At 26.6% G+C, this 22722-nt stretch overlaps 4 protein-coding genes across 6 annotated transcripts; 1 reads left to right on the top strand and 3 right to left on the bottom strand.

The window, feature by feature from the left end:
• Position 1: 1 nt before the first annotated feature.
• Positions 2-2543, top strand: LOC113549507 (probable tRNA N6-adenosine threonylcarbamoyltransferase, mitochondrial). Of its 3 annotated transcripts, XM_026950854.1 has the most exons (9): positions 2-214; positions 621-840; positions 894-1152; positions 1226-1357; positions 1426-1630; positions 1694-1842; positions 1897-2105; positions 2236-2357; positions 2462-2543. In XM_026950854.1, exons 1-8 carry the CDS (start codon positions 130-132, stop codon positions 2330-2332), a joined length of 1356 nt encoding a protein of 451 aa, XP_026806655.1. In that variant the 5' UTR covers positions 2-129; the 3' UTR covers positions 2333-2357; positions 2462-2543. The 3 variants fall into 3 exon arrangements, with proteins under 3 accessions (XP_026806655.1, XP_026806647.1, XP_026806665.1); XM_026950846.1 differs by having other exon boundaries at positions 2236-2485; XM_026950864.1 differs by having other exon boundaries at positions 66-214; positions 524-840; positions 2236-2485.
• On the bottom strand, positions 2439-17383 carry LOC113549500 (huntingtin). The gene is made up of 52 exons (XM_026950834.1): positions 17091-17383; positions 16848-17031; positions 16632-16756; positions 16374-16527; positions 16128-16281; positions 15898-16061; positions 15670-15835; positions 13847-14211; positions 13565-13757; positions 13304-13503; positions 13094-13246; positions 12771-12931; positions 12563-12675; positions 12400-12494; positions 12228-12340; positions 12041-12153; positions 11880-11965; positions 11672-11789; positions 11462-11565; positions 11200-11385; positions 10826-11140; positions 10473-10633; positions 10255-10394; positions 10041-10183; positions 9744-9962; positions 9464-9672; positions 9261-9394; positions 8242-8440; positions 8099-8165; positions 7859-8038; positions 7662-7804; positions 7451-7564; positions 7156-7311; positions 6790-6940; positions 6595-6717; positions 6298-6528; positions 6019-6217; positions 5826-5940; positions 5461-5755; positions 5238-5371; positions 5035-5172; positions 4868-4962; positions 4690-4802; positions 4429-4629; positions 4151-4359; positions 3931-4090; positions 3709-3853; positions 3289-3373; positions 3048-3210; positions 2805-2965; positions 2651-2738; positions 2439-2579 (listed from the first exon to the last, which is right to left on the bottom strand). Exons 1-52 carry the CDS (start codon positions 17153-17155, stop codon positions 2481-2483), a joined length of 8097 nt encoding a protein of 2698 aa, XP_026806635.1. The 5' UTR covers positions 17156-17383; the 3' UTR covers positions 2439-2480.
• Positions 17384-18957: 1574 nt separating this feature from the next.
• On the bottom strand, positions 18958-19401 carry LOC113555048. Its single transcript, XM_026959351.1, has one exon. It carries the CDS (start codon positions 19380-19382, stop codon positions 19053-19055), a length of 330 nt encoding a protein of 109 aa, XP_026815152.1. The 5' UTR covers positions 19383-19401; the 3' UTR covers positions 18958-19052.
• A 151-nt stretch (positions 19402-19552) lies between these two features.
• LOC113560898 (zinc finger MYM-type protein 1-like) lies at positions 19553-21512 on the bottom strand. The gene is made up of 2 exons (XM_026967022.1): positions 19617-21512; positions 19553-19558 (listed from the first exon to the last, which is right to left on the bottom strand). Exons 1-2 carry the CDS (start codon positions 21510-21512, stop codon positions 19553-19555), a joined length of 1902 nt encoding a protein of 633 aa, XP_026822823.1.
• Between the last annotated feature and the right edge of the window lie 1210 nt (positions 21513-22722).

The following is a 22722-nucleotide window of genomic DNA, read 5'->3' as shown; positions in this document are numbered from 1 at the left end:
TAATACACCAATGCGCCAAGTGTCAACACTAGGTAGTTAGGTATAGACTATGTAATAGTGGCTATGTTCGTTTCCCTCGGTGCCTCTCTCGCGAATAAAAAAAATTAGAATATTTTTTTTTACGAGTTTATGACCGTGCTGTGGATAAACGGCGATTTTTATTTATTTAAAAATACAGCCAATATTTATACAAGATACATATTATTTTATATGAGTAAGTATTATATTTATGTTGCGATTCTCGTATTTAACATGAGCTTTAATGTGTGTACACTGTACAGTGGCGTATTTTGGGTCATATTTTGAAGGGTGTCAAAAATATAGTGGTTTAGTCTTAGTGATCTAGTAAAATTCAAACAATTATTGATATTTCAGATAAGCTGCCAATTTAGCTTAGAAATATACCTTGAAAGATGTCTGTGGTTCTAATAAAATTAATTTCACTTTTGCAGTTTGGATATAAATATTTTAATAGACATGAGTAAAATATTAATATGTTAACATTTTTTTTCAAATTTTTTAGGTGTTCAAACATAGAGTACACCCCTCCCCTCAACAAAAACATTATTGTGCGTAAATATATAGAAAAAAATATTTTAACCAATGTTCATTATTTTTAGGATATAATCACATCGTTCTTTACAATCTTTCTATAATGAGACTATTACAACTATTTTGGTCAAGTAGTTTACGGGGTCAGAGTACAAGGCAAGCTCACAGAAAGTATAGCAAAGTGTTGGGCATCGAGACTAGTTGTGACGATACCGGATGTGCAATAGTGGACAGTAACAGAAATATTCTCGGTGAATACTTACAATCTCAACAGCAAATCCACCTTGAGTATGTAACCAATTGACTCAGATGAAAACAAAATATAATTGCCATTTCTTCAGTTTTGGGGGTATTATTCCACCAGTGGCCAGAGATTTGCACATGCAAAACATTGATAATGTTGTAACCCAGGCAATGCAACAAGCTCAAGTTAATTTGAACGACTTGGACGCTATTGCTGTTACTGTTAAACCCGGTTTGCCTTTGTCACTATTAGTTGGTATGAATTATGCTAAGGAATTGTGTAAAAAATCATTGAAGCCTTTGATACCAATTCATCACATGGAAGCACATGCCTTGACTGCAAGATTAGTTGATCATGTAAGAAATACATTCTTTATTTATTACAATTTTTCACTTGGTGTCAATGACTAATTAGATATATTTTTAATAGAATTTACAGCTACCATTTTTAGTCTTACTTTTATCCGGTGGACACTGTTTGTTGGCTATAGCAAAAAGAGTAAATGAATTTCTGCTTTTAGGACAATCTATTGATGATGCTCCCGGTGAAGCATTAGACAAGGTAATGAAAAACAATATTGATACAGTATTTTCAAACATAATATTAAAATTATATTGCTTATTTCCCAGGCAGCGAGGCGACTTAAGTTGAAAAATATGAAAGAGTTTAGAAATTGTGCTGGAGGCCAAGCAATTGAAAAAGCAGCATTGAAAGGTGATCCTAGGGCTATTGATTTGGGTACATTCATGACAAGCTACAAAGACTGTAATTTCAGTTACTCCGGCTTGAAGAATGCTATAAGATCTCAAATCCTAAAATCCGAAAAAAAGCACGGTAGATAATTTATTACCTTTATTTACTTATTAATTGTTATACTTAACATTTTATTTTTGTTAGATTTGAAAGGAGATGAAATTATCCCTGAAGTTTTCGATTTGTGTGCTAGCATTCAATATGCTGTTACTAAACACATATGCACTCGAGTACAAAGGGCTATTGAATTTATTGACCGAACACAACTCTTACCAGACACAAACCGAACACTGGTAAGTTAAAAAAGAAATAGTAATCAAACCATAGTACCAATTTTTATTTTACAGGTAGTTTCTGGTGGTGTAGCAAGCAACATGTTTATACGAAAACATTTGAATTATATGTGTGATGAAATGAATTTTAAACTAATAGTTCCACCACCTAAACTTTGTACAGATAATGGAATAATGATAGCTTGGAATGGCATAGAAAAATTTAATGAAAATATAGATATTTTCAATCACATTGATTTAGATAAAATTGATATACAGTCAAAGTAAGCTTAACAAAGTTTAAAATAATATTAATTTACATGTGATAATTAAAAAATATTACATAACATAAAACTGTTAACAATATTTATTTATTGTATATTCATTATTATATATTTAATATTGTTATTTCAGAGCACCACTAGGGAAGAACATTTCATCACAAATTACTGATATGGCAATAAGATGTCCTTCTGGGTTTTTCAATAAAATATTTGAAGAACACAGATAAACAATAATATTTTATTTACTTAAAGGTTTTTAGTTTTATTTTAGATAATAATAAAATAACAATTGTTTAATAAGTTAATAATGTTACATGACAAATTTAATAGAACTAGAAATGTCTTAAACTTAACAGATTTTGGAATCCAATAACTTTATTCTAAACACAATATAATATCTTGAAAAGGATTTTTTGACTTAACTGAAGATTGGAATGATTCTTTATACAACTGCTTTTGGTTGTCATTAGATAGCTAAAATGTAAATTTTTTCTACAATAAAATACTAAAAAAATTATATTTAATATTATTCTCAATATCCTTACACTATGATAAAAATCCATTGCAGCAATACACAGCAATTTTCTATCTTCATATTCGTAACGACCAAGCCTTAATCTTACATGAGGAAATCTAAAAATAATCACAATTATTAAATATAAATCATATTATTTAGCAATTAGATAAAAAAAAAACTACATTGCTCTTAGCCATTTATTTTTGGATGAACTTATAAAAAAACTGATTAGACAATAGATTGCCATTGGTATTTGAAGACCTTGGGTAAAATTGCTAAGTGTTGTAATAACCCAATCTTGTAAGAGATCCAGTTGTGATTCATTAATCAACTGCTCAAATATCTACAAAATAAAAATTAACCATAAAATATAAGCAAAAATGTGTTCAACAGTCGACAATATAATACAAATAAAAAATACCAACTTGATTAACAACTGTACACATATATGTGGGATGAGGTTGATTGGGGGAAAGAAATTCGCTGACAACCCTCATAAGTACGTATGATGCTGGAAATATATCTGTTAACACTTTAGCCATTATAACTGTTGTCACTTCTACTTCCAGTAAACATCCTTTCTTTATTCTAAAAAATATATATAAATTATGATTTAATAACAAATCTGAACATCTAAATAATTAAATTAAAAATTAAAGAACTTGCCTTTCAAACATGACGCTTATTTTTTCCATTTCGACAACAATCATATCAGGGTCAATATCAGATTCAACATTTTCATTATAATGTTCTAAAAAAAATAGAAAACAAACACTAATGTATAAATAGACAAAACAAATCTCACTGAGCCCAATGCAAAGTTAAGCATCTCATAAACTTTATAATCTAAGGTATATATAAATATTTTTTTATTCTATAAATCAAAATCTTAATAAATAATTTTAAAGTAGATTAAACTAATATTTAGATTGTTTGGTTTAAATTCAAGTTTAGCCTATATGGTTTTGGTTTACAATTTTTTAATCAAACAAGAAATAAATGGAAGAAATTTTATTTCTTAAAAATCTATATGGATAATTCAAGGGGTCGCTAATGGAAAGTTTAAATAATTTAGTATGGTCAAACCTGCATAAATGCATGATAAAAGCAATTGCAAAGCTGGCAAGGAGAATCCTGGCGGAGCATTGGATAACCTATCCAAAGCTAATGTTGTAATTTGCTCCACAATGTTTTCATTTGAATGTTTCACAAATATAATTCTTTGAAAACCCTAAAAATTTAATTTCATATTATATACACACAATGTGGTATGTAGGTATACTTAAGTGTATGCAAGTGTTTACATGCCTGTGTAAGAGCTTGGTATAGTTTAAAATGTCTAGATGATGATACTAATTTAGTGAGGCCTTCCAGGGACATAAGTAATGCGTCTTCAATGTTATCCGATCCATGTTCTACGATGTAAAATGCAATCGATATTACACATAGCTGCCATTCACACTCGTATCTTGATAGAACAAAACATTATACATTACATTTTAAGAATTCATTTAGAAGACAAACTTACAACATTGAATATTCAGTGCAAAGATGTTTTTGAACAAAATCAACAGCCATCTGAACAATTTCTGAACTATTTGGCAACATATTATTCTCAATAAAACATCCTTCTAACAAATAAAGTAATCCATGTAAAGCGGCCAATTGTGTCAGACGGCAATTACTTTTGAGACCATTGTCGATTAACTTCAATACTTTCTCTCGAATATTAAAATCCTATCAATCAATAGTACATAAATCCCATTATACCACTTGTATATTATGTTCTAAGCAAAAAAAAATTACCTCAGTCTTAGAAATAGCCATTGCTTTGGCTGAAGCAATTATGACATATTGATGTAATAATAAATCTTCATGATGATGTGATTGCGATAAATCTAGACATACATTAAGCATCCATGTATAATGTTCTTTTTCGATAAACAAATCTGACATCACAAGAAGACATTTTATCATTTCATTAATTTGGGATAGTGAACCTCGTGTCTATAATAAAAAAAAATGTATTATATTTTAAATATTTAATTTGTCGAAATTATAACTAACTTTTGGTTCCATCCACTGATTAAACACCTCTTTTAACAACAATATACAAGAGTTCAGATCTAGGCCACTTCCATTTAATACATTGGTCCTCTCATACAATTTCATTTCTAATACTAATCATATTTAAAAAACAAATTTATTAACTGATAATCTGAAAATTTTCTCACACAAATATTACTTGAATTTCTTTGTTCTGCAATATTATTGGAACTTTTCCACTGATCTGTTATTGCTGTTTGTAAAAATTTGACTGACAACTGATGATAACTATATCTGTTGGTAAAAATTGAATTGACAAATTATCAAGATTATTATTATTGATATGGAATATATAAAAATACAAACCGATGCTGATCATGAATTCTCTCAATATTAGCTCTACATTCATAGCGATCTAATAATGCTTCTTTACCAGCTGTTCTTTTAAATATGGAAAATGTTGAGTATATTAGATCATTGACTTCTTCTAATTTCACAAACCATCTAATAGTTGATTAAAAATATTTAAAAACTTAAAATGCTTATATTATATTATAATATGTAAGTACTTATGACAAGACAAGTTGAGTGGAATGTCTCTTGATATGTGTAAGAATTTATTGTTGGTAGTATCACCAGGATAATATTCATATAATGTCTGACTAAACAATTGTGTAATTCCGTTTACAGCTGCACTACTTGCCTTTTATAACAATATAATAATAATAATTTACATACACTTACAATACTATTTTAAACTTTTTGGATCATGAGTACAGAAAACCAACTAACTTGTATACGAGAGATATGTTCTTCTTTAGGTATATCGGTTTCACTGGATGGAACTAAAACACTCAATAAAGTCATCCAGGTTTCTTCAAATTGTTGTTTACTATTCCAACCAACTACACTGAGTCTAGACACAAACTGTTTAAGTACATCCATTTCTTGCAATACATCAATAGGAATTGCTGGTATGTTAAAATCGACAATATTGGCGGGTATTTGCAACATTTTCCATGTAATTGGAGGTGTACGCACAAATCCATTTACCATTGGATGACGACTTATTATTTGTATGATGGAACTAAAATAAAAAATAAAAATACCATATTTAAACACTTGTATAAATTATATTTTTAATATTGTATTTTTACCATGTTAGTTGGTTCAGAGGAAAATTTGACATTAATGGGCGAGAACTTTCCACCCAAGAAAGTAAAGATGAAATTTGTCGGCATATGGATACTAAATCAGTAGTTTCTGTAAAGTCTAGATAAATCATTGTTTGTAATTTTAGCTAATACAATAGAATGTAATATATATGAAGATATTCATTGATATACATACAGTCATCAGTCATGAGAAAAAGTACATCCTCTGTAATAAATTCTACCACTGATACTAATGATGAAGCGATTGATCCCAGTTCTGTGGAGCACAACTCATTAGCTAATCCACATCCGTTGAAAATATTGTATACACACTTGAGAAGCAGCTGTATTCTACTAGTGGCTGCTGTTCGATTAACCAATTTCCATTTTAAAACCTAAAATAATACAATTATGCATTGACAAATTAAGTAATAATATTATATATCTATTTGATGTTTCTTAATGATCTACTCACTTCAAAAAGTAATACTATATATTTTAAAAGAGTTTTATTAGAGTCCATTAAATTAATGTGTTCTTTTGCTTTCTGTTTTGATAACAATTTTACACATTCTAAAAAATTTGAAATTGCTGGTGTTAACAAGAATATAATTTTAATAAATTTACTATCTTCAAATAGTTGACTCATTCGTGTTTTGTATACTTTTTGTTTTTCATTTAATTCTTTGACCATTGGTAAAAATATCTAAACATATAAGATAATAAATAATAAGTGACTGATTTTATAATTATTTCTTATTTATTTTTTTACTTGATGGAATCTAGGCAAAGTATTACATGCTTGTTGAATGTGTTCTACTAAAACAAATCGTGCAGCTACAAACAATGGACATAATTCAAAGTTAGTCGTATCTTCGGTTACTGATTTCCATGTCTATAATAATAATATATTAGTGATATGTATATATATATATTTTAACTACTAAATCATTAATGAAATATATACTTTTATAGTGCTTTGAGTCGATACAGTAAAACAATATTGAAGTATATCAAGATTGAAATCATCACAATGCATGATGGAAATTACATCTTGCAATGGCAAATTTGACAATAATTTGGCTGACTCAAAACTGGGACAGTCATTATGACAACATCTAATAAAAAAAAATAATAAGTCTTATTTTAAAGTAGGTAAAATAATAATTGATTGGTAAATTATTTAAATATCTTATTTATCTAAATTTAACTTTATCGGAACATCAAATATGTATAACAATATCAATTTTAAATGATTTACTATTTTTGTTAATAATTTATAAACCTAGTCATAGAGAACAAAAAAAAAAAAATTATAAAATGTCACAATTACCTTATTTTTACTTGATCATAAAACCAATTTTTGTCTATAAAAATGTTTTTAATATCCAGAGTATTGACAGTTTTATTCTGATCAATTTCTACACTTGAAAAATCATAACACTGAGTGCCAAATTTATTGAATAATGATATCAATATACAATAACGACTGAAAAAAAAAATGTATAAACTTAATTTGTCAATTATTATAAATGTTCATATTATTTTATCTATACAAAAATATTTGTCATATTAATATTTATTTTATATAAATTATTAATTAAAATTAATAATAAGATATTTCTTACTTCTTTATACAAACATTTGAATTTTTAAAACATTCTAAAATTTGTAATATTTCTTCTTTGCTTAATTGATTAGAACTTTCACTTATAGGCAATGCAAGAAGGTATTCCATTTTTCTAATTAAAATTATAATTATGTTGAGCAATAAATTAGTTTTATAATTATTATTAACATAAATTTAAACTTTGAAATAGCCTTAAATTCTAATAATACCTGATTGCAATAGAACTAGCAAACTGTGACAATGCTAAATGTGGATCATCTAACAGAGCAGGTAAAATTAATTTTATTACTTTTCCACAATGCGCAGGATGTGCTTCATTCATACTTCGCAACAACTCATTAGTTAGGTCCAGCTAAATTATTAAAAATTTTAACCATGTACAAAATATAATATTTTAATCAATTACTTTGTCATTAACACATTTTTCCATGACCGCTGTTATGTGCATCAAACTTAAATTTTGATCTTTATGTATGCAATTGAGTAATTCTTGTGTTGAAGTCTCATTTCCCATTTCTAACAATTGAATAACACATTCAGACAGAAACCATTTCAATAACTGGTTGTCTGAATTAATATTTTTATTCTGAAAACATATGACATGTTTTAGTGATATTAATAATTTATACATGCCACTAATACTTACTAATACTTCACATAGAATTAAAAAACAACCCTTTTGAACAATGCTTAGATAAAAACACCGCCCCAATCTATAAAAAAATAAGCAATACATTAAATTGTATATTGATACTTATATTACTTCTAGTAAAGTCAATTAATAATTACTCAGATAATGTAGAATTTGTATTCAATATTGATTTCCAAAACTCAATATCATTGTGGTCTAAAAGACCAATCAACTGTACCCAGTGTAATACAAGTAAAGGATAAACCATTGACAAGGTCATAATATTCTTATGAAGTGTGATAAATATTGAATCATTAAGAAAATTTCGTAAAGAATTTACAACTTTTGGAAAATTACCTTAAATAAAAAAAAAATAAATTGTGTTCATGAATTATAAATGAATCAATTATTGTAAAATAAAATATTTACAAAAAGTTTAACTTATAACATAATAAACTAAACTATTTACTTAAAAGTTTTAATTGATTATATTATAATAAAAATAACTGATATATCTCTTGTGTAATGATTAATGAATGAATAATTTTGGTTTTTCATTTAACTCAATGTATTGCAACTACCAGAGGTTAACACTGTATTTAATTATTTTAAGGCAATTTTGTAATTTACAAGACAAAATGATAGAAATAGGTTTGCTGAACGTGCATAAATCATATAAAAGGGATATATAATTGCCTTTAAATCTATAACATACATTTCTATCTCAAAAGTTTGAGATTTACTTCGAAAAAAAAATTCTGTAACTTTCCGATAGAGTATTAACAATAATATTTTATCAAAGAAAATAGAGTACCTATGGGTCACAAAACAAAATTTAACTTTGAAAACAAATTTTGGAAATAGAAAATCCTATAAAAAATAAAAATGTGAAGGGGGGGGATTAATCACCTATGCGTGTTGTAGGAAATTAGTTTGTTTAAATTTTCTAGCATCTATTTTATGCCTTACATTTTGTTGGGAAATTTACTTATAGTACTTTATTTTAAAGTTATATAATGCAGTGTTAATTTATAGTAGTAGTAATAATAGAATTGTGTTTACTGAAAAATCAGTTTCGATAACCAAAAATACCAATACAATATAATATATATATATTAGAAGAAAATGTGATAGGTATCTCATTTTACAATAATTGATAATAATTTATTAAAATTACCGGATTGTACTATATAATGACAAGTCAGAAGAAATTCTGATAGCAAGCACACTCTGCTCTCACAATTAGGTTGAGGATGACTTAAAGATAAAATTATATCGTTGGTAGATAAATATATAACTCTAAACAAAAACCTGTAAGACAGACAAGGTTGAATATTATTGTGTAAGAATAGCAATAAATATGTATTTAGTATACTTTACTTAGAAAAAGTATCTTCACCAGGAAATTTATTTTTACTCAATATTGATGCATTTAAAGGGTCAGACTGTGTAGTAAGTTCAAATAAATTTGAGCTGATTGAAATGTCTGATTCAGAAATCCGAAGTAGGATTAAATCTTCAGATTTTTGAATGAGAATTATAATTAAATTGGATAGTACAGTATTTAACCAAGGTTCCAGAGTACATTTCTAAAAAAGATATCAACAATATAAGTTTTATTTTAATTATTTAAACAATTGTTTTTTTTTTTTATACATACTTCTCCATCATAACAAGTATTGAACATAACATGAAGCTGTTGTTGAATACTATAAGAAGATGGATGTAATGTTAACAACAAATTAATCAATGATGGTAAGGATGCTTGAATTTTACAACCACCTAATGATGTATAAAGAGTATCATATAATTGTCTAGATTGTCTTTTCCATTTTTCTTCACTGCCTTCCATTATTACAAGACTTAGAATGCTTACCACCTGTATAAACAGATTGATATTTTGAAGAAAAAACACACTCAATAAATTACAAAAGTACTCTCAAACAGCATAACTTACTTCATTGAACTGACATAATCTTAATAACATTGCAAATAACATTTCTCTTTGAGCTTCAAGTTCTTTTAAATCTGAAGAATTGACCATAAATGCTGATTTTAATACATAGACATATTCAACAATTGGTAATATTGCCGGAATACCTGGACAGTTTGATAATTTTAATTATTTAATGATTGTTAATAAACAGCATTCAATGAGCATATTAACATACAATACAGTTCAGGTGGATATCCACTAGCCATTAATCCATCACATAAATGTATAGCTTCAGGAATTATGTTTGATTGACTTTTATCTTCAGATAAATTAATAAAAAATTGAAATATAGTTGAGATAAATTTTTTTGGATCCCTATATTTTAAATAATATAATAAGAATACTCATTAAAAAATTGAAACTAATTATATAATAGTAAATCAAAAATATTACCTAAATAAACCATTTTCAAGATAATCAAATTGACTGAAAACAAAATTCAAAAACTCATGTTTAGGGTCGATTACATTTAAGTTGACTTTGCTTTGAAGTAATACTGTAAGTAAATCTAATATTGAAGATTGTAATTCTACATCTCCAGTAGTTACATATTCCTAAAATATTATTATTTATTATTGTAGGTAAAAAATAAAAAAAGTATTAAATTAATGAAAAGGTTTTCAACTGTATAATTAATTAAATATATCTCTAAAAATATAAATTATAATATAATGTAAAGGTAGTAAAGGTACGGTACATGAGATTTTTTTCTTTGCTTCATAAATAATAATTAATCTTTAATTAACCTTTAAACACTTGATAGTCAATGGTCGAAAACATTTTAAGTTTGAAGAAAAATCTAAATTTTCAGAACTAGCACAATATAGTTTTCCGCTCATTGTTGTTCTGCGATCTCTTGCATCTTCCCAATGTTTATTTGCATGTTGAGTTATTTTAATTTTAGTATCGATAAAGTTTGATAAACATTCATAAGGTGTTTGTAATGCTTGAGTGTACATGCACAGTGTTTGTAAATCATTATTAATGAGCATAGATTCATTTTTATTAAATATTTGTTGATTTGATGACACATTATACTTTGATGTCAAACATTTAAACAACTGAAAGTGAAGGCGTTTAATAGTAAATAATTAGTTAATAAAATTATTAGAATTCATACTTCAGCTAAAACTTTTGAGCTATAATTAGGTGTTAAATTGAAAATTGAAGTTAAACAAAGAAGTATGCGATCTACATGTGGTTGGCATTCTGTTGTACTTATAAATGTTAACAATGTCTTTAAAGTATCTAAAACTGACTCAAGAAATCTTATGAATTTTTCATTACTTGTGTTTTCTAAAGACACCTACAATAAAAACATAATATTAATATTTCATGTTAGTATATTTGTTTATTGTTTTATTTTTTTATTGAATAGTTACTTTGTAATTATTGTATGATGATTTAATTACAGATTGCAATTTATGGTAATAATTACTATGACTTGGCGCATCTCTTAAGTTTTTTTTATCTTTTTCATTGTCTCCTAAACAGTGTATAAATATAATTTTTGTGATAGCACTTTGATTTAATAATGTAACATAAATATTTTTTATTTTAAAACTATATAAAAAGCGTTACACGCAAATTACCTGTTTTTTGTACTGAGGTAGGAATGTGTGTTGGTTCTCTATAATCCAGTACTACGTTTCGAAAAACATTTAATACCTTTAGAACGTGTTTCCATAATTCATTATAATATTTCTTTAACTAAAATAAAATGTATAAACATAAAATTTTGTGAAACATATAATAACTATTATTATTATTTTTATTATTCTAATTGATGAGTAAACTAACTTTATTGTCTTCAAACCATCTATTATATTTGCTAAAATCAATTTTATGTTCTTTTAAACTAATATTTTGTGATGAATGAATTAACTCTGAAAATTATATTATTAACTGTTTAAAAATAATTTTACATTTTTAAAATTACATAGGATCATATTATTAAATACCTGTAATTAAATTAGACGATAATTTTAACATCCAGCAATGTATTTCTAAATCAAAACCAGCAGTTGTTAATGTCATCGTGGAAAGTATTGAAGTGAATAATCCTGAACATGAACTAAAATAGTAATATACAAATATATTTGAAGACTAACAAAAATTAAATATAATTCTTATAAATGATAATGCTACCTTATACTTGAATTTGAATTAAATCCTTTAGTAAATGAACACTTCCAAATATTTGAATATTCTGGTGATTTGAAAGAATTAGTTAGAGTTGTTAGTGCTTCAATACAACCCGCCTAAATAAAAATATTCAATTGTAATTGCTTCAAAATATAACTATATTTAAAACACTCACAACCACAACAGCTGATTGATTTTTAATAAGATCACTAGTCAAACGGTTTATTATACGGGATAAAGAAGCTTCAACGTACATATTATGGAATTTGTCTAAAAATTAAATTAAATACATTAATAATATTAAAATCAATATCATAGTCATGACATAAACATTTTACAATTTTGCAACTGAAGCATATTAGTACAATACAGACTTGTATTTGAACAAACCCATGAGGTAATGACGTCTTGTTGCATATAATCAATTTTGTAATAACAATTATGAACAATTCTAGAACAAACAAAAAAGAATATGTAAGTTATAGTTAAATACAAATAAAAATAATACTAATTGATATAAATTATACTATACAATTTTGGATTTACCTTAATAAACATTTGGAAGCTGCACGTCTTACACTATATTCATTATCATAAAGATATTTGAAAACTATACGATTCAAAACTCTATCTTGGTACATTGAACTATTAGTTGCAAAATAAACTGTCATAAAAGACAGATTTTCTATGATTTCTAATAATTTAACCTGTAAAAATAAATACAATTTAGAATTTGAACCTTTTTAGAACCTTGAATTTAAATAGTGCCAAAATGTTTTGTCTATTTCAACATTAACCTAACAGTAAAAAAATGTGATTAATTCTGTAAAATAACAATTGTGGAAATTAATTATTTGAAAAAGAATTACCTTAACAAGCCAATAAGAACTCAAACCTGCCAATAGTGTTTCAAGTATAGGAATAGCACTATTTGATACATTACTATTTAAGAGAGGCATTAAACATACAGATACAGCTGAGAGTGAATGACATACACATACATAAGAATCATCTTTTAATCCCTAAAAATAAATTGCATTTAGTTTACTGTAGTTTAACAAAACAATATGTAAAAATACTTGGGTAATGATATTGATTAGATCTGCAATTACTATATTTGATGAACCAACTTCATTGCTTTGTACTTTAAATGCACCAAAATTATTTCTAAGAATTACTTCAATAAATGTGCCAACTAATTTAATTGCCATGCCCCTCAAAAGATGATCTTCATGACTAGTATAGCTAATAGCAACATCTAAAACTGTTTTTGTCAAATCTAAAATGTATAATAGCAATAAGTATATTGAAATTTATCCTTGAAAATTATATTTATTTACCTGATGAGTTGTAGTTGATAAAAGCTAAATTTGGATCAATTTTCAACATTTCTGTTAAACATCCAAGAGCTGATGATTTAATACCAGTTCTAGTTAATTTACTAGATTCTGGTGCCAAGAAAAGTGTAATAATTTTGACACAAAGCATATTTAAAGGAACATCCTCAAAAATATGGTTTAAAAATTCCAATTCCTATAAACCAAGGTTTTTAATTTTTAATTAAATGCATATATTTTTAGCTTTTAATCAAATTTAAAATCTTCTAAATTAACATAACATACTAGTTGTAAAACAGATTCAGAAGCAGAATGACAACTATGTTCAGAAGTTATACTTTGCATATCAAATTCAGGAGTGTTTTCATATTCAGAAAAAAATACATTATCCACGATTGAATCAACTTCACTCAAACTATCATCGCCAAATTCTGAATACAAATTTGTCATAGAATTAGCTGATGATAATGAAGGTCTAGTTGAGTCCATAGATTGTGAAATCGATCTTGGTTCATCTTCAAATCTTGGTAAAGAAAGTTGAACAAATGAAGTTTCTAGACTTTCAGATGAACTATAGTGAAAAGATTTTTGTAAACTTTGAGCTAATGTTCTAGGTATTTTTATAGAATTTACCGTAGTCTGCATCTTAACTAAAATAAAAATATAATAAGTTTAAATAATTATTATACATATTGATAATATTGATCAGAAATAGGTTATAGAAATATTTTTCTATTTGTAATATATTAATGATAGAGGACAATATTTAATTAGAAATTATCATTGCAATTTAGTATAATATAAATAACCATATAATTGAAGTATCTAAAAAAAAACATGTTATTTAATTGATTTCTATATACATATTTAATTATAAAAAGATTTAATAATACAATATAGAGTTTTTATAAAGATCAAAAAAAAATGTTTTTACTCAATGCAACCATAATACAGTGACCATTTTTTCAGAAAGGCAACACAAAATGTTTCAGAAAGATTACTTTTTTTGAAAAGTTGAGGACTAACACATTTATAGAAACAATTCAAATATTTAATCCTGTTCATCTGTGTATGTGCAGCAAGACATGTATTTTTATAAACAACTATTTTTTCCCAAAATTGAATAGGCTTATTTTTAAAAATAATGTTAACCTAATATTAAAATTGAATTAAACATTTAAAATTTAGAATTTAATTATAAATACTGTTTTTTGTTTTATTAAAAATTTTAAATGCTTTCATATTTTTTATTTTAAAATGTGCTAAATAGTATTCTTAAATAGGTATTTAAATAATAATAATAATTTATACCAAATATTTTACAAACTATTAGTTTTTATGACTATTAATTTTAATAGGTCAAAAAAAAACTTAATTATTGTTAAATATGAACAGCTCTTATTCAATCAGTTTTAATTTTAAAGCTAAAGTTGTATAGTTCGAATGACTCAAAAAAGTTGAATCCAAATATGGTTTTAACAATAATAATCACTATCTATAAAAATATTAATCTTAATGTGCACTTTCACTTAAGAGGACGCTAACCTGTGTTGTCTTTGTCTTATACACGCGTAACATAGTTAAGAACTGTTTTACACGGGACAACTTTACTCCCCCGATATTTATATAAAAATTACCAAAATTTTAAATTACATTGAGAAAATTTTACTTGTGTTATAGCGTTTTAATTTTTTTGATAGTAGTAACCAATAATTTTTAATAATTAAATGAAAAAAAACTAAAGTTCTCAAACCAATAACTTTAATTGCATTCATGTTATTAAAAGAATTAAAACGCTACGACACAGGTAAAGTTTTCCCAATGGGATTTATAATTTTGGTCGTTTTGATTAAAATATCAAGGGAGTAAACTTGTCCCGCGCAAAACAGTTTTTTACTATGTTACGCGTATATAAGATAGAGACAACACATACGGATATAGCATCCTCTTAAGACTTTGAAATGTTTCTATATTCTATAAATGTGTATTTATATAGGCAATCCTTAACTTTTTAACATAGCTTCAATTCAATCCAATCAAGAAATTTAGTGTAAAATGACCACACTGTATATCATACAAAATAATTATAATGATTAAACTAAACTAACCAATTTCAGTTTCATAAAGCTTTGATTGATTTAACATTTTTTTTTTTGTAAGTAATTGCATTGTATCTCTTGGACAAGATAAAAACATTTGACTTAATGTATCTAATGCACACATTATTATATTAGAGTCTGGATGCAATATTGTAAAACAACAAAATCGAAATATCTGTAAAATAATGTAAAAATATTAATATTCTAGTTATAACTAAAAAAACATTTATTTAATACCTGTAAATATATTTTTTGAAGAATTTTTGATTCTAATTTCAATTCGTAAGAGTTGTCACAAATATGATCAGGGTAGAGAATTATATTTTTAACACTATTCAATATCCCAATGATTACACAACTCTCTGCCCATGCACGTTCTGACCCCATTGATTTATTAATATCTTTAAAAATTATAACATTGTACATCATTATTTATTAAAAACATTGAATATTGATTTAGTATTTACCATGTATTAGAACAGTATTAATGAGTAACATATGTTTAATAAAAACCATTGGTTTTCTACTAGAAAGACATAATGACTCTATACAAGTAACACTAGATCTTCGTATGATAGAAGAATCTGTAACAAGATTGTTAACAAATGCTTCTAATAGCATCTGAAAAAAAATGTTATTTATTAATATTAATAATTAATGTTAATATTGTTTTTAGATGATATAATTTTTTATAATTTATTTTTATAACTCACTTTTATATTGCTATCAGACATAATATGTCCTAAGCTTTGCATGATTTTTGGAAAAGTCTGGGCCAATATTTCAGCTACAGGGTCTTCTGTTCTAATAGCTATTTTTTTTATGCAAGGTATTAAGAACAAAACAAATTTTTTACGACTAGATGGACTAAAACAGATATGTAATTGTTATTTTATTTAAAGATTCACATCAACTACAATAATTATCAGCTAAGCAAGTTTTAATTAATCATTTATAGATTTTAAAACTACCTGATTAAATGACATATATTTCCAAATCTGGATAAAGCAGCTCTCAATCGACGGACCGTATCATTTTTCTTTATTTCTTTTAATAATTCAACAAATATTTCAACTTTCCGATAATCAATCATGCACTAAAATAATGTAGATAAATAATTTATAATATAAATTATAATACATACCAATATAGATGAGAATATAATATTGGTAAAATGATATACATACACGAACAACTCTGTTTAGATTTTCTTCAGCTACCATTCTTATATTAGCTTCAGAATGATCACACATTTTAAATAAACTGTCCATTGACTTATGTAAGAGATCAGGGAATGATGAAAAATTCATTACAATTGGTGCACAAATTAAATCAGCAGTAACTCTACAATATTTTTCTTTTTCACCAGACCTTCAAAAATAAATAATTTATTTTTTAACGATTGCTTAAATTCAATGTTTAATACATACCGTCCAATCAAGTCATTTGACTTGAGACCGTCTAAAGCTTTTGCAAGTTTATCAATGATTGACATTGTTAAAAAGGTAAAAACAAAGATTTACCAAAGAAAATAATTGTCAATAACAAAGTATTGTGAATAAGTTAGTCATCTCCTCAGATACTAAAAATTATTTAATAACGTTTGAGTTCATACAATCATACTATAGATGACAGGTTTTTTGTAACCAAAGAAACTCATACAATTTGAAGCAATTTTTATGAACAAATTAGTAAGTATTTACTGTGTTAACAATGACAATAAGCTAATTTGTTTTTTTAATAATAAATTCAAACGTGAACAATTGATAACAATTATATTGCTAAATTGATAACAGTTGTTATATGATAAGAAAAAAATGAATTGTAAAAAAAATTATGTTTAAGTAGGTAAGGAAAATGGTATCTATCATAATAGATAAATAGAATAATAATAGTAAGTACCTAACTTTATTTTCATAGTAATAAAGCCATTGTCCCTGTATATTTTTATACATAGAAATTGATAAAATTCGATAAAAATTAAACAACACCTGATTATGCAGTGCTATTAAGAAACATAAGGTAAAAGTATACCTAACGAATGTATCTATCTAAATTGTATACCTATTTATTTTTTGAAAATAATTATCAGAGTAAAAATAAGATAGGAGAACTAGAAGATGGTGAAAATTAAACAAATAATTAATACCTAAGAATAAAAATTTATAAAATTTAACTTCAATGTTAAAAATAGTTATAATTTTCAAAGCATATTTTAGGCATTTTTCTTGTTTTTTAGAGCATTTAAATCCGTGTCCTACTAATCTTATTACGATACTAAATTTGGGTGTGCCATAATGATCTAGAGCAGAGGTCACGAATTAGCGGCCAGCGAACAAATTTCATCCGACAACATTACGTATACATATGATATGTGTTATTAAATGTACTTAGAATTTTGATGGTCTGCGAAAAATTTACAAATTCCTAATGTAGCCCTTAAAAAATATTAATTGGTGACCGCTGATCTAGAGTATGGAGGCATATCAAGCTGTAGAGGTACTTCAGTACTTGTATTTTTCATAATTTTCTGCCAGGTCCCGTATTTCCAAAAAATTACAATTATACTACTGGTATATAATTAATTTATAGATAATAAATTCATTGGGCCGTAGAAACATTTTACAGAAAATATGTCAATTTAATACCTAATTATTTTTTTTTATAAAACAAAAAACATGTCTCATAAAAATGCGATTGATTTCTCACTCACAGTGAGATAAAATCGAATAGGTACTAATCTTAGTCCGTGGTAATTTAAAAGTTCTATGTAAGTTATCGGCATAATGATAAGAAGTAAACTAATGTGAAATAAGTAAAAATGATCGAAAATGTGGGAAAATGACCTAAAAATGTCAAAAAATGACTTAAAAAGTAATAAACACTAAAAGATGCAAAATAAAAATTAGTTGTTCAGATTCACATGCTAATGAAACACATTTGTAGCCAGGAAAGCATCATCTAAAAAGTTCCAACAAAAAATGCGAAATGCAACAACTTCCGAGCACTAGTAATAACTAATAATAATCTACACTACTTAAAAACTAGTGGCAATACATATTCTGTCAGTATATCAAAATATGGAGTGTATTCAGGGTCGGCGCTAAGTATTTTGCCGCCCTGTGCAGTTAATAAAATGCCGCCCCTTTCAATACTTTTTGTCATATAATTAGTACATAGTATTATTTATTTTATACAAAATTAATTATAAACTGGACTAAATTGTAGGAGAATAGGAGTTTAAACGGTGAAATAAATAATCAATTTATTTATTTACATTTTACATTGTTACACTTAATATTTTTTTCACAAAAGTTTTTTATTTACATTTATAAAAATAAATGGTAGTTCATATTTACAATTAATAATTCATACAACAATAAATCATAATTTTATAAATGTTTTCTTGCTTTTAACTTAGCAAAATCGTCGACTAACTTTTTCTCTGTTAATTCTTGACCAACTTCGTGTTCAATTGAGATCATGGCTAGACCACAAAGTCGTTCGTTTTTCATTGTTGAGCGTAAGTATGTTTTGATAAGTTTCAATTTCGAAAAACTTCTTTCACCAGTTGCCACTGATACTGGTAATGTTATCAAAATTCGTAAGGCAATGGATAGGTTTGGTGCAAAGTCACCTGCATTTATCACAAATGTTAAGAGTTCATAAGGTGTTAAGTTATCATCAACCATAGCTGATACTGACTTTAATTCATGGGCCATTTCAATTCCATTGATATCTGTTGAATCACCATCGGTAAGAAGAATTTGTAAGTCTTTGCAATGTTTTAATAGTTCTTCATGTGTAAGATTTTTTATTTTTTTTATATTGTAAAGAAACGAAAAATTGTTATTATGTTCTTTTAGTTGTTCAAATCTATTATTCACGCTATTTATAGCTACATCAAGTGTAAAGTAATAAAAATGTATTTTGAATTGCTGTTTTGGGTCAATAACTGGTTCATCGTTGTGTTCATAATCAAAGTGTTTACGAGTACGTCGTGGTTTAACTCTACCCCGTGAGTTCTCAAAAACAGACTCTACTCCCATTTCCGTCGCAAGTGCTGTTGAATCTATAATCATTTTCTCAAAAGATTCTTCAGATCTCAGTTCATTTAAATGTTTCAATAAAGTTTCTAAAATGCCCAAAGCTAAAGATATGTCAAAATTTGGTTTTTGCATTAATTTATTAACTGGATTTATATGATTAAGTATGTCGTACCAAATGACAACAGAACAAATAAATTTAAATGTTTTAATAAGATTACATAAACATTCAGCTTCATGTTTTACCATCGGATCTAAATTTATATTTTCTGATATTTCAAACAAAGCATCATAAATTTCACCTATGTAATTTCGAAACGGTTTAAGTGCGTCTATTCGACTTTCCCACCGGGTTTGACTTAATGGTTTGAGTGTTAGTTCTTTAACATGTTTTAAAAGAATTTGCCAACGAATAGTTGAGGCAGAAAAAAAGTTGAATACTTTTTGAATTATATCAAAAAACGCTACAGCTTCTTTTGAAGATTTTGCGGCATCATTTACAACAAGATTTAAGGAATGCGCACTACAAGGAACAAAAAATGCACGTGGATTAATATTTCGAATGTGCCGTTGGACTCCGGAGTGCACACCTTTCATATTGGCTCCATTGTCATATCCTTGTCCTCGCATATTACTCAAAGGTATATTCAGCTCACGTAATATATTTAAAAGTACATCGCATAGATTTTCTCCAGTACTATTTTCAACTGAAATAAAACCAAGAAAATGTTCACGTATGGTAACTTTTGAATCTTCAATTGACACAAAACGAATAATAATAGTCATGAGCTCCGAGTGACTTATATCAGGAGTACAATCTAGTATAATACTATAATACTTCGCTTCGCTAACCATAGTAACTATGCGAGACTTAATAGACTGAGCTAATAAATTAATCATCTCATTTTGAATATCTTTTCCTAAATAATGGCTTATATTTTTTTTACTATTAATTATTCTTCTTACATGTTCAGCCATCACAGAATCATACTTAGCCATAAGTTCAATTAATTTTAAAAAATTTCCATTATTATGTTTGAATAACTGATCAGATGATCCACGAAAAGCTAAATTTTGATGACCGAGAAATTGTACTACCGACATGATACGTTGTAAAACTTCATTCCAATGCCTACACTCAGATTCTAAAATACGTTGGTTTACGTCATCAATTGTTTTTGTTTTTTTTAACCTCAATGACAATTCTAACCATGTACTATATGCGGTCAAATGATTTTTTGATGTTTCATGTCCTTTTAACATTTGTGTACAATGCCTCCAGTCATTATACCCTTCTAAAGCCAACTTAGAGTTTGAATTATCAAATAGTTTACAGCAAAAACAAAATATTACGTCATTGGAAATAGAGTATACAAGCCATGTTCTTGTGACATTTTCTCCATTACTCATACTTCGTTTGTAATGAAATTGTGTGAATTTTCGTCCTTGATCATCTGAAGGAAATACAAAATTTGCATTTAACGGAGCAGGAGGGCCTTTTTCAACCAACAATGTTTTAAAGTCGTTATTAATAATTAAAGGCCATTCCGCAGGGTCTGTACTGATAACATTTTCTGTTGAACTTTTGGCTACTGTAGTTTCAGAAGGTACAGTGGCATCTATAACTGAGAAAGAGTCAACAACTTCACTAGGTTGTACAACTACAGCATTTGAAATATTTAATGAAGAGGAAGAACCCGTTAAAAATTTTTTGATAGAATTAGACTGTTTTTTAATTACAGCTTCTTTTTCACGTTTTCTTTTCCTATATTCTGCACCTGAAAGTCGCTGTCTACCATCCGACATATTGGCGCTTTCTTAACTTTTTACTACATAAATAAAAAATATAATTTGTTAAAAATAAGCATGTCACTAAAACATGGATAAATGATCTTTGAGTCTGTATTTAATATTTTTGCCGAGAAACATGAAAATTGACACTTGTCATTTTCTAACAAAAATCATCTCAAATTTCTTTAAAAAAAAAATGTGATAGTTTTAAAAAAAGGGTAACTTACTAAAATTTTTTTAAATATATGTTGACGTATGTATACGGTTGAATTACATAAAATGAGAACACAATGTATGAAAATAATACAGTTTTTCAAAACCCCAAACAAACAATACAATTATTATTATTGACTATCCTAATTCCTAGAGTCAACCCAAATAATAAAATAATAATATAGCTAATAGGTTTTTAATTTTGAAAATTAAAAATTCACTTCCTAAATATATTAGGAATATATAAATACATTCAAAATTTAAAATCAGATATCGGGATGTATTCTTTTTTCTTAATTTTTCATTGTATTTACATAAATTACCTACTTAATATTAATAATATTACAATTATTTAAAATAAAAAAATTACTCACCAAATTATTAATATTAAAATATGACGTGTTGAATGTTGAATGTTGATCGACTAAATAATATGCACAATGCACAGCACTCTATAATCGTTGACACTACGACTCGTTAACAAATGACATTATACTAGGTACGTATAGTTCGATAGTTGTCAATCGTCATAAGTAAACTAGTTTGTATCGCTGACAATAAATTACGAGTATTGATTATTGTATATACGATTTTGGGGATCTTTATCATGATTTGATTCGGTTCATGTTTACTAATTGGAAACCATAAAGATATTAGATAATCGCGAAACACGCCGAGCGACAATGCTAGCGGCTTGCCCGCACATTATATTATACCTAATTATCTACTAATAGCTCTTACTTAGGTACTACATACAATGACACAGTTCCAGTCAAAATAATATAATGAGCATTATTTTTATTTTAGATTTACAGTGAGTAGTGGTGAAAAATACATATTTTTATTTATAAACAATGCCGCCCCTAAAATTCTAAAAAAATTGCCGCCCTGTGCGATCGCACAGGTCGCACGTGCCTTCCGCCGGCCCTGAGTGTATTGGGCGTATAAAATGAACTAACTTGTTTAAATTTAAAATTAACTCAATTTAATTAAAAGTTAATTCAAAAACTCT

Source organism: Rhopalosiphum maidis, chromosome 1 (genome assembly GCF_003676215.2).
Source record: "Rhopalosiphum maidis isolate BTI-1 chromosome 1, ASM367621v3, whole genome shotgun sequence".
NCBI classification, from domain to species: domain Eukaryota; kingdom Metazoa; phylum Arthropoda; class Insecta; order Hemiptera; family Aphididae; genus Rhopalosiphum; species Rhopalosiphum maidis.
Note: the sequence above shows the minus strand (reverse complement) of the source record. Positions and strands in the feature narration are given on the sequence as shown.